The 13,701-nt window shown below is 40.3% G+C and overlaps 1 protein-coding gene across 1 annotated transcript in view; it reads right to left on the bottom strand.

Annotated features, from left to right (window-relative positions):
* Window positions 1–13,701, bottom strand: part of Ofcc1 (orofacial cleft 1 candidate 1) — a 311,719-nt gene that overhangs the window by 87,379 nt on the left and 210,639 nt on the right. The window contains 2 exon segments of the mRNA XM_087591945.1: window positions 863–1,115; window positions 3,248–3,466. Of these exon segments, the coding sequence (XP_087448071.1) occupies window positions 863–1,115; window positions 3,248–3,466 (472 nt within the window).

Here is a 13,701-nt window from a genome sequence, read left to right as displayed (position 1 = left end):
TGATACAGTGGAAGAAATCCAGCTCCAAATTCAGGAACTGAGTCCTAGTTGTAACTATAGTGTGAGCTACGTGTGTTACCTCAGATAAGTGATCACATTCTATGTAACTATTTCTTTCAACTGTAAAACAGAGGACAACTTACCTCATTAACTCAGTTTTTACAGATGTAACAAAGAAATTGTATGACAATGACTGAAGGCGCGAACTCTATCACTAGAATCTTGTCCTCTATTTTTCTCACACACCTTTGCACATCTGTGGGAATCATCCAGAGTGCTAAGTCTGTATTTTAAGGTGAAATGTGCTTGTCACTTCGTAGCCATCACAAAAGTTGGAACAAACGCCTGAGGGGTGACTTTTGAAAAGTTATGACTTCAAAATGTTACAGCAGCTCTCTCATCTCTCATCTTTTTATTTGTTACATAAGGTTGTCCCTGCAGAACACAGAGAGGCAGCCCATCACACTGAAAGAACTATGGTAGAAGTGCTTTCCTGGGAAGTTTTTCTGTAAAAATCCTTAGTTTTGAAAAATAAAAAAAAAGCTACGAAAAGTTTTTATTTGTATGGATAAACAAAGGACTTCAGAAATTATTTTCAAATTATGATAGCTAATTTGTATTATCTTCCCAGTAATTTCTTCACTTATTTTTAAAGTGTGTATTTTTAATAGTTAAAATAAAGTTTGAGTCAATTATATGAGACATCCATGATTTTTTTTTCTTCTGCGGCAAGGCTTAATAACTTCAATTCAGGATGAATACGGAACGACATCGTTACTGAAACATCCCACGTCAACCAAGTCATGCACTAGGCTGAACTGCATGCCAGGGATTCATATCTTGGTTATTTTATTTGACTTACCCCCAGGAAAGCATCCACTATAAACACCGCCAATGGGTCTAGAACTGTCCATAGTCCCATCGTGATGATTAGCTTTGACAGGGCATCCGGGCAGGAGGAAAACAGTAGCTGACAGCCCCATCTGATCAGAAGCAAGGGGACCATGATTGTGTTTAGAGCTAAAGGCCCCAATACAATCACAGCTAGCTCTTCTCCAACGTGAAGTGAAGAAATCGGGTAGCAGAGCTCAACAGTGTAGGAATAAAACTGGAATCTGTGGGGGAAAGCACCCAACAAGAATGACACGAAAGCCAAATGTGCGGAATGATTGACAGGTGCATGTGCTTAGCTTTCTTTATTAACCATACAAGGGGTGGGGGTGGGGGAGAAGAAGGAAAGTTGACCCAAGATGGCACCTGAAATTGAGCGTTAGGAGTCTTCAGTATTTCTTGAGCACCACCAGGACATTACACAACCATGGAAATGCAAGTGATCCCATTCATTGTTCTCAACAAACAAACAAACAAACAAACAGACAGACAGACGCATAGGATGTTGAGCGTGTTGTTTGAGCCACTCAGAGCTGTCTATAAACCAGGAAATTCTCTGCAGTACACGGAACATATTAGTGGGCAATTTTAAATGCAAAATACACTACCGAACTTTCTAGTGAGTCAGTGCCTTGTACAACCGAGAGATAGACATACATCTAATGAGCCTTCAGAATTTGGCTGAAGTTTATTGATTTTGCTTATGGCATTTTTGGAGTGACTTCCAACATCAAAAACACAGTCATCACTAACAACTGAAATTTTATAGCTTGGGGCTAACCGCATACGTCCCAGCCCTGTGGGTTAAATACAGCTCAAGCCAGTAACTCAGGCCACCTCCAGTGTGGTGTTGACATCGTCAGCCCCTGCCTTGCGAGAATTGTGTTCATGTGAAGATCTCTCTCCAATTTGGCGTGTGGAAAACTGTGTGGGACACAGTTCGCCCTTCTTGTGAATCGTAAGAACTCCACTGGAGAGAGGTTTTATCCATTCCTTGACTACTTCTTCAAAAAAGGTTGTTCCTATATTGTCATAGATATGAAATAGAATGATATTGCTTTCTTAGCACAGGACCTGACAGAGTGAGGGCAAAGTTAGTGCTCATTATTGGTGTTGTTACGGATACAGCAAGTGGCCAGATGTGCCTTGGAGCTCCTGTGTGAGGCAGGACTGTGGATCTAGGCAATGGGCCCCCAAATGTTATACTATTTCTAGCCCCTTGCTTAGGAAGCTGACTAAAATGAACTATTGGAATATTCTGCGTCATCTTATTGACAACTAACAAAGCTTCCTTTACTAATGAAGGTTAAAAAGTGTGACTAGTAAGAAGTAGTTAGCTCAGGCTAGCACACATATCTTTTACTTTGGAAACTAAGGAGATTGTGTGTGTGTGTGTGTGTGTGTGTTTATAAACTCATATATATATATATATATATATACATTAAAGGTATATATCATATATATGAGACACATATAGACAGATAAATGTAGATAAATAGATAATAAGCATGTAGGTAGTTGATTAGATGTAGAGACATACAAAGAAAAATACCCATACAGGACTCCCTTCATGCAAATGCAGTTATTCGACTCATATACATTTCACACTGACAATATATCCCAATCTCAGTTACTCCATTTCATGAGAGAATCAAAATCTCTATGTGCATACATACACATAGGCATTTCTTTACACAAAGTCATCAGTTTTTCATGATCATCCTAATGTAAAATATACACATGTATGTGCTTCTACACATGTATGTACCATCTGCATTTGAGAAAATGAACTTTACTTGTGGTGTTATCTATGTCTATCTTGAGTGTCTATGGAATCATGTTTATGGAGAGACAACCTTTAAAATACTATGCCCCTCAGCACAGCATAATGGCCCAGAAAGCTGTCTGGGCTTGAGTTTGGTTATTATTTGAATTCATCATTTTGTAGAAGAGGCCGTCTTTGCTTTTCTGAGAATGGTGATAAATCAGCCAGACGCACATTACTTCTGAAATACCTTCACCCTGTGTCACTCTCATAAAATCAAAATAGAACAAACACATATTTGCCAAGTTCCTTCTTGGGTCTTGCTCAGACGTCAGGACATACTTGAATGTGCTGAATTTTTAATAACTATAGGTGCACGTGTTAAGTATTTGTACATACAGAGCCACCCACAGCCTAAAACTGCAAATACAATAAAAAACCTTTGCTCTCAGGTAAATACTTCTCTGTTTCTTCAAACCAGGCCTCCATTTTGGGTCGTCCAGCAGGTTAATGGGGAAAGGTACTATGTACTTTGCTTTGCCCTGGCAAGATGAAAATACACCCCTTTGGCTTGAAGGGGAAAGCACTTACTTTGTAACTGGAGTTGACAGGACCCAGAGGAACAGCCACTGGCCCAGGTAATGTAAATAGAGCCTCAGGAACCAGAGAGAGGCCATCATCAGGAGGAGGTACCAGAAGCTCTGGCTTTGCCATCGAGATAATTCAAGTTCTGAAAATAAGGACATCCATGCAAAGTGGAGGTGCTTGGACATCCTTCCAGATCCACAGCCATCTGCAACTGAAGGGCGGCTGCAAGCAAAGAATCATGGGTAAATTCAGGACCTACTTATACCCCCCCCCCAAAAGAACAGAATTAAATGAAATGATTTCTAAGCATTAGGAAGTCAAACACATTTATGTTCTTTTTGGTTGCAGTGGATGACTGAAGTCAACTTGGGTAAAAGTGAGTTAGGGTGCTGATAATGAGAATCATGAGACATGACTCCATCCTCCTCCGAAGCCCCACTAAAACAACAAGAACAATAAGACAGAAAAAAAAATCTCAGGCATTGGTATTAGAATTCTCGAGCCCTAACTGGAACATAAAAACAGTAAACTACTATGGAAAACAGTATGGTGTATATAATACCAAAATTAAAACCTGTAATTACCATCTGGCTCGCCGATCCCAATTATGAATTCTACCCAGAGGGATTGAGAGCAGAGCAGAAATGTGAGACCCACATCCCTGCCTGGTAGCAGCATCTTCAGTAGACAAGACATGAAAGCAACACACACACACACACACACACACACAGACACACACACAGACACACAGACACACACACACAGAGACACACAGACACACACACAGACACACACACAGAGACACACAGAGACACACACACAGACACACACACACAGACACACACACACAGACACACACACAGACACACACACAGAGATACACACACACACACACACAGAGACACACACACAGAGACACACACAGAGACACACACAGACACACACACACAGACACACACACACAATACACACACACATCCACACACACACAGACACACAGACACACACACACACAGAGACACACACACAGACACACACACACAGAGACACACACAGAGACACACACACAGACACACACACACACAGACACACACACACACACACACACTGATGAATAAAGGATGAGAACAGACCCGATAATACACAATAAAGGATTGTCCAACATTAAGTAAATAAGGGACTTCTGACAGATGCTACAATGTGCATGAGCCTTGAGAACAATTAAAGTAAAATAATCCAGTCACAAAAGGACAGAAACTACGGGATTCAGCTACGTGGCCTTTATATTACAATTAAAGTCAGGAGAAGCAAATATTGAATGGTGTCCAAAAAGTGATCCTTTCCTGTTGGACAATGGGTCACAGTTTAGGCTTTCAAAGACGAAACATTCCTGAGATCAGATGACCAGCAATGTGAATACAGACATCACTAAGCCACACACTTACGTCATGAACTAGAGGAAGAAACAATTGGACACAGTAAATTTAATTTTTCTAGAACAAGTTGAAAATTTAAAGTATATTCTGTCTTATCTCGCCAGCCCACAATATCATATATTCTTAAGAGTAGGGTTTTTTATTGGCACCAGTGAGATAGCTTGGCGGGTAAGGGAGTTTGATAACAAACTTGACAACCTGAGATTTGTCCCTGGAACCCACATGGTAGAACAAATCAGTTAACTCCCAAAAGGTGTTTTGACGACCACCATACATATATGTACACACACACACACACACACACACACACACACTCACACCAAAAGTGACAAGAATTAAGTTTATCTGTTATTTAAAATGAACTAAATCATTTATATGCCATTAAAATATCATTAATTTCATATATCACCAGTGTACACAAATAAAGTCAAAATGATTTATTATTTAACAGAACAGTGTAGAATCCATGGGCACATTTGAAAGATTTTATTTAACAAAGCTCACTACTGTCTGAAGACTGTCAGATACAATGACACACATGCCATGGGCAGAGAAGGTAAGTCATGGAAACATGAATTTGACATCATAATATCAACAGATAGGGACAAGGCAGTGACCTCTTGGTCTTCAGAGAGTAACGAGGCATCAATGCTGACACTGACAGTTCCCTGAGTGTTTTTCATGGAGAGGTGGACTGCCACCCACTTTTGTACTGAGCATGCCTTTCAATCACACACATGAAGAACAGTGAAGAAACAGCATACACACACACACACACACACACACACACACACACACACACACACACACACACACACACATGCTCGCACCCTTCAGGGGACCTTGGTTACACACAGAGATACTGTCAGGGTTGAAGTCTCTTAGAAGAGTACCCCAGAATACCTTACTCCTTTTCCACCGTGGGAAATGAAACACAGACCTTGCTACACCACTCAAAGCAAAAAATATCCTGTACATGATCTCTTCTGCTAATTATTCCATCGCTGTTTTGCCTCTTCAAAGAAAGGAGAAATCAGATGCAGGTTTCATGTTGTGTTGTTTGCAGAAAGCTGGAAAACTCCAAATGGTGCAAAAGCAGAAAGGATGCAAGGTTATTGGATGAGTGAAATTTTCCACTGTTCTTCTCACATGTTGATGTTAATGACTAAACAGTTTGAGTCCTTGTGCACAGAAACTGCCCCAAAGCCACACTCATGGTTAGCTTCATGAATTAAGTACTCCCACTCCTACTTAGAAACAAATCTCTGCTTGTCAGCCATCTGATTGAGAAAAAAGACAACCCAGGTTACATTAACTACATTCACATGCCACTCAAAACAAATGTTTGTTCTGCATTAATACAAATCAATATTAGTCTCCTTTTGTTTAATGATGGTAACCCCACGTGTGGGTTCAAAGAATTTAGGAGAAGTTAATAATCCGATGCTTAACATTTATATGCCTAGAAATTTGATATTAATGAAAGAGCTGGTGATGCTATGTAATTCTAAATAAAATAGGAATTAAAATGTATTAGAGAGGCTAGTGAGGCATAGTCTTATAAATGATGCTATATTACAATATACGGCAGCTCATGCCTTATAATCATGTAAAGTCTGCACCCGAGTCCCATGTAGAGTTAGATAGAATTACATCTACCATTGTGTCTCTAGAGACCTGTTCTCAGTTGACTTGCCATAGCCTCTTTGTTGGACCCGTGACCATGTAACGCACAATTACAAGATGCCCTGTCCTTGACCACTATTCCCATCAACATTTCCATGATTCTCCCCAGTTATGTACAGAGTCTGAGCACCCAGAGGACAATAAATGGCATCCACCACTGGGGTACACTACGTAATACGTAGAGTGTGAATTGATTTGTTGGTGATGAAGAAGTCACGGAGCACACAGATCCCTGGAAAATCACACTGATGTCAGCAACCCCTCCTTGCTTCATGCAGACGGTGCTCCCATTGCTCAGGAGGGAGCTGCTAAAGGGAGCGAGGAATAAGGCGGCCAACCAGTCTTCAGCTCTTAAATGAAACCTATGCCTCCGAACTTTAGCCACATTTCTTATGACACCCATGTATCTCCCTTGCATGCCCAACCTTTATAGAGACCTGAAATGAAGCAAGATTTCTACAATTCATCAGTGTAATAGTAATAATAAAATAAAAAACATTAGAGGAGGAAAAGCATGGAACGTGTTCTTAAACTCTCCTCTGTAGTGAGCATAAACCCTAAGGAGTTGGTGAACTATAAAGATTCATCAGCTGGCCATGATAGCCTTTATTTTAAAACCAGAACTAATAGATGGCATTAAAATTTCCAGTCCTTTCTGAAACAACTAAACAAAATCCACATGTGACATTTAAAAAAATTTAATGATTGCAGATAAATACTTATTTCATTGGGTCATTTTTAATTTTACCACTATTGATCAAGAGGTTGTTTTTCTATTTGTGGGGATGTGCCTTTATGTATTTGTGTGTGGCTGTCGGGGCGTGTGAGGGTCACAGGCTTTCCTGCGTGTCAATTCTCATCTTCCGCCTTATTTGAAGTAGGACGTCTTATTTTTCTACCTTGTGTACACCAGTCTAACTGACCTACGAGGTTAAAGGTTCTGCTGTATCTGTCTCCTCTCTCATCCCAGGCATGCTGAGATCACAGATGCATGGGACTGAACCTGACTTAATATGACTTCTGAGGATCCAAACGAAGGTTCAGATGCCACTTATGAGTTCTTTATCAACTGAGTGATTCCTCTAGTCCCATTGTCATCTGTCATTTTTTGAAAAATCAAATATGCTCAATGATTCTGAGTCTTTCTGAGACTTATTATTCAGTATTTCAAGGAGCCATCCAAAGGAAGATATTTAAAGATGTCAAATTGAAATAAATAAAATGAAGGCAGGAAAGAACATGCAGAAGTCACGTCTAAGTGTCTCCAGTGATACAGAACCAGAACTAAAGCACAAGTCAGTTACATGATTTGCTCAAGGTAACGTGGCCGGCAGCCAAGAATATTCTTTGTGTGTTCCTGTCTTCCCATCAGGGCTTTTCCCCCATCACCTATTGAATGAGCTTATCACAGAAAAGTCAAGATCAAGAGACACCGGAAGTCTTTCTGCAGCTTGCCCTGTTACCTGAAAGGAGGGATTCTTCTTTTGCAGAATTCTGGTGACTCCTAGATCATCACTGAATGTGTATATGTGTATGTCACGCCAGGCCCTATGATATGGAGATATATATATTCACCTACCTTAAGTCCCATCTGTCATTGTGAAAAATTATATGACAGTGGTGAATTAAGCAGCAAAAGAAAATTTAATTGCAGCTTAAAATAAGACTATTGTAAATTATTTGAAATGGGTCCATTGTAATTACAAGGGTCTTCAAAGATTGGAAGAAGACAGCCAAGGAGACAGAGAGAGAACCAGGGGGACAGCCAACAACAGGGCAGCATGTAAAACCTTGGTCTGAATTTGTAGCCTATGTAGATGACCAAGCAATTAAGACTAATTATAGAGTGGGGGAAAGAACAAGGAAGCATTGTCCCTTGGCACCTCTAGAAAACTCTTCATTTCTACCAGAAACAGACTTCTGACCTCCAGAAGTGCAAAATTAGAACTCTTTGTTGCTCTAAGTCACAGGTATACATAATTTGTCGCAGCAGCAATGGAATATGAAGGTCGTTTCAAGGAGTACACGGTGAGAGGCCTTGCCATCTACTCATTGGATTCTAGGTCCATTAACAGACACAGACTTTTGCAAAGCACCAATGCGTGGGACTGAGCCACTGTGTACGTGCTTTGATGATACAATGCTATGAGGAAACGGCAAATTCCCATGTCAACCTGAATCAGAGTGAACTTCTCTGAGTTCTCCAAAATGAAGAGAAGTTATGAAAGCAGCAGTGGAGGCAACAAGGCACAGCCCCTCTCACCCCTTCCACGGTTCTCAGAAGATTAAAGTCTATTCCTTTTAACTGACAATAGATTTAATCTACCTTATTTATTTTAACAACTTATTATTATTATTATTATTATTGTGTGTGTGTGTGTGTGTGTGTGTGTGTGTGTGTGACAACATGTGTATGGGACTCATATAACAATTTTGTAAAACTTACTTTCTCCTTCCATTTTTGTGAGTTCTGGGAATTTGACTCAGGTCACCAGGCTTCTGTGGAAAGTGCCTTTACCCACAAAGCCATCTCACTGGACCATCATCTTATTTTTGGATATGAGAACCTTTCACCAAACCTGGAACACATTCTTTTGTCTAGACTGAATGGCCAGTGAGCCTGGGAAAGCCAACTGTCGTAACATCCTTATATCTGGAGCTATAGGGACCCTTCATTTCTGCTTTTATGTAGGTGTTTGAGACTCAGAGCCTGGTGCTAACATGGCAAACGCTTTGCACAATGAGTCATCTCCTTAGTACCAAAGGAAAAAATTCTAATATTTCATCTGATAATGGGTGAGAAATTCAGCCATCTGTGGATATAAAGGTAAGTATTCAGCATACATTTAGGAATAATATTTATGTCGGAAACTCACATCAGTGCATTCTCCTCTAGGGTCAATGACCAATGACTAGAGAGTCATGGGTAGTTAACTACGTTTGCAGTACCGGATATGACTGTGGAGCAGACCTAAAGTCCAAGTAGAAAGTTATTGGTTGCCCCCAAGATAAAAGTGCCACTGTTGCTCCATTGGGGATATCTTACAACATCTGCCATTGTGTTTCTTGGGCTATACAGATGGGTGGGACTATCAACTGTTCCTCTTTCTTGGCAGCTTTTAGAGCACCTTCCAAGACTGTGAGAATTAGACCTCAGACACAAGGCTTCAAGATCAGTTCCAGTTTGATTCCTCCAAGGTCATGTCCAAAGTGGATGGTGTCATCAGGAATCAGATCTTACTATCAAGTTCTGGGAGGCAAGCAAAGGCAACAGTATTAGTCTGTCTTCTTGGAGGGTATGAGGGCAGCCGAGAGATATTATCTTCTAGACATGATAAGGAAACTAAACCCTAAAAGTCCCAATGCTATGATTGCATAAACAAGAACTGCATAATGAAATAACCAGGTTCGATGCCAATGTGGATAGTAAATTTCACAAGGCCCCACCTCTACTAGATAAGAGGTATCAGTAGTCAATGGTTGTTGGAAGAGAAAAAAAAATCTCTTTTCCCCAAGGATAAGGCCTTACTCTCTAAACACCTATATGTACAAGCAACATTAAATGGATTCAGTAGGATATAATATAATATATATGTATATATACATATATACATATATTGGGTCAATAATTTCATTACGTTGAGTGATAGTGCTCTCCCCAAGAGTCACAGACTGTATACCAGTACTGCGTATGGGAAACATTCAGTCTAGTCAGCAGAGTTCAAGAAAATTCTCAAACAAGATAGACTAATGTTGTTGGTCTCTGTTGTCTTCTAGAACTTGAAGGCAAATCCCTATTATTAAGGACTCCACACATTTTTAACACGGGACTTAGAGGAGTCAAACTGGAACTGGCTAGAAGCTTCCTCATTCAAGACTAGCTTTTGCAGAGCTGGAAGGTGCTCTACCTGCTACGAAGATGGAAGGATACTGGACATATTTAAGGAAAAGACCATGCATTAGTTGGTAAAATCAAAGAAGAGTCTATGAATTTGAGAGGGAGTTGAAGAGGTTACCCAGAAGGAGTTGGAGAGGTGAGAAGTAGGACTGGAAATCATGGGATTACAGCTCTCATATATGAAAGTCCCCACTTCCTCCTGCAAAAGTCAAACCTTCCTAAAACTCACATTTGTCGTGAGCATAGGAAAATCTTTTCCTGGTCACTCATTTAGGCATGCCAAAGGCTGTGAGGATGTCGGTAGGTGAGGAGACTCAGCAAGATGGACGCTTGTAGGGACCTGAGCACTTGAAGGTTTTATTGTCCGTAGGAGGTTTAGATCCAAGGCTCCTAGAATGTCCAAAATCTTTACTCACAGTTTGGGAGTTTTATAGCCTGATATGAAAGTATCAACAAGGCCACATGTCCTCAGAAGATTCTGAGCCAGCCTTCCCCCAAACACCTAGCAGAGTTTTAAAATCAAATGGTGTTCCGGTCCACATAAAGCTCTGCCTCCATTAGCTAGCGTATCCTTTAATATACCCTTTTCAATATTCAAATAGCCCAGCCCCTCTCCTCATCTTTTCCTGGTGCCTAAGACATTTGAAAACTACCTTGAGGATTTTCTAAAGGCCAGTTAAGGGAAACCTAGTGAACCCACGGAGCTGTGTCATTAACCATTTTGACTTGTTGGCATTCTCTGGGTGAGCTCATGGTGATCACATGTTCAAGAGAATGGGGGAAAATATGTGAGGATTAGAAGGTATGTCTTATGAAAGAGGAGGCATTCATTAAAAGTTAATTACTATAAAATTACAATTAGTTACTGGACATTGTATTAATGTTAGTATATTAATTAGCTATGTTAATATATTATTAGCTTTATTTTTAAGCTATTATAATGTGTCTTTTCTACTTTATCTTTCATGTTTCAATAATTTGTATGAATTATATATGTTTTATACAAAGATGTCTTTCTGTACATATATATTTACCTGGGATAAAATCTTTAAGTATTTTTGTTTTAACTTTCAGAAGGCTGATGGAAGGAACAATTTCCTGTTTATTGCAATGTGACCATTTTTAAACTGGAACATTCTCCCTAAAATTGTGCCTCCTTGGCCAATTCGGATATTCTGCATTTAATATAACACACTGCACTTTTAACAGGTTTAATTCAATTTACAACAAATGCTTCTAATTAAGTTAAAAGATCTTTGAAAATTGCTAAATCTTAGGGGTAATATTACCACCACTGACACTGAAATAATTGATCTTTCCCACTGAGGCACAAAAGTATGAATGTTCTAATGAGAAAACAGGAATTGAAGTCTATCGAAAGAGTCCAAGGAGACCTCCAAGCTCTTTAGGCTGCTATTTCCAGTGACAGCCTCTGAATGTGAGTGGGAAACTTTGGAGACAGGGACGGAGGCATGAAAAGCAAATTGAGATCCAACTTCAAGACGAAGTCAGAGTTAAAGCCAAGGTGACCAAAACCTGTTTTGCATTTTTCAAAATAATCTACTTTTAGAGCACCAGTGGAAGGGGAAGCCCTGGGTCCTGCTAAGACTGAACCCACAGTGAACTAGTCTATGGGGGGAGGGCGGCAATGGGGGGAGGGTTGGGAGGGGAACACCCATAAGGAAGGGGAGGGGGGAGGGGGATGTTTGCCCGGAAACCGGGAAAGGGAATAACACTCGAAATGTATATAAGAAATACTCAAGTTAATAAAAAAAAAAAAAACATTATAGCTCAAGAAAAAAAAAATAATCTACTTTTGTTCAATACACTGTGGTTAGGATTTAGAAGGTTAATTTTTGCCTCCACAGTTGATATTTTCTTCAGCACTTTGTGATAATTAATACAGTTGCAATATCAGGAGTCATCTATTTCTCCATGAAGAATTTCCCCAGTGGCTAAGATGGGGAGGTCCAGTGCTTCATGACAACTAAAATGTCTGGAAACCATGATAGTCCTTATTCCTGCCTAGACTGTGACACCCGAAGTGGAAGCAGAAGCTATGGCTTCTGCAGTTACCATAACTTACCTAGAAAGCCATTTAGTGCTGCTGCCATCTATGAGTAGGAAAGGGAGCATTTACCTTCCTGCTCTTTTCCTGGCCTAATCAGTTACAGTGTTTACAAAGTACTTCATAAGAGAAGCTGGCAAATACTTCATGCATAATGGAAGTTTTATTAATAATTTGAGCAATAATCTAAAAGCCGTTAGCTCTGAAAACAATTCTGCTGATAGGCATCACGATCACGCACCGGCAAAGCAGTACAAGGAAAACAAAACAGAGCATACAGAGCACAGGACGGTCTTCCCGGCATGTGTAAGACTCCTAAGCTAAGGAGGGAGGAGACAGAGACCCTTGATGGCTGAGAGATGAGAGCCCAGACTGAAACCTGGATCTTCCCATTACCAGTTTCAAACTCTTTTGTGAGCCATCTAGTCTGGGAACCCTAGATGGTTCCTTCCCAAAACAGGCGATTACTTGGCTCATCTCTTGAAGCTATTAGGACCAAGGAAGAGAGTGAGTTAGAGTCATAGGAAGGGATGTCAATCTTGAAAGAAGGATCGCTCCAGATATAAACATAGGGAGCACTGAGTAGATAGGGAATACACTTCCACGCCCCAAGGTGAGATTTGAGTTCTCTATCTAGGCAACATAGGTGTAGCAGAAACACTCAGACATTCACATTGAAAAGGGAACAGAGAAGGTTGCATTTTCTTTTGAATCTTTCCTAGAAACAACGTTGCAGGTTGCCTGTACTGGATGAACAAGTATTGTGCTCTTAAAAATCCAAAATTGTAAAGGTGACCCAAATCACAGGAAACAGCAGATATTTTGAAAGTGGGGGAGGAAACTGGGCCAAATATGCCCACACTGTGTGTATGAGTTTAAATAAAGATCTGTAAACTATTTTCATATGTGTACATGAGCACCTCGTGTGTACATCGGCACGGATGTGGAGGTTAGAGGACAACCTATGGGAGTCAGATCACCTCTACCACCCTGTAGGGGTTGGGGATCAAACTTAGATCTTCAGACTTAGACACAGATGTCTACTGACCCATGTCGCCAGGCTTCAAGCATGTAGTGCAACAGTCAAATTTGAAGGATCTAGTTTCATTATCTCGCAAAATGTACATGTGAAACACACTGGATCTCATGTGCCCGCAGGTCAACAAAGGTGTCTAGCGCAGATACAGCTCGTGTTAGACTCAATGTTAAGAAGTCTGGGATATGGCCTTTTTGTCCTATTAATGTCAGAATCAAGGGGTCACTCAGAGATCTGCTCAGAAAAGCAAGTTCAAATCAATTCAGACTATGTGAGTTTAAAATGCACCAGGAATGAGTTTTTTCTTGCATATAGAGAGAATACATGCAGATG

The sequence above is a fragment of the Rattus norvegicus genome, chromosome 17, assembly GCF_021556685.1.
Source record: "Rattus norvegicus strain SHRSP/BbbUtx chromosome 17, alternate assembly SHRSP_T2T, whole genome shotgun sequence".
In the NCBI taxonomy this organism is placed as follows: Eukaryota; Metazoa; Chordata; class Mammalia; order Rodentia; family Muridae; genus Rattus; species Rattus norvegicus.
This window is presented reverse-complemented; position numbering and strand designations above follow the sequence as displayed.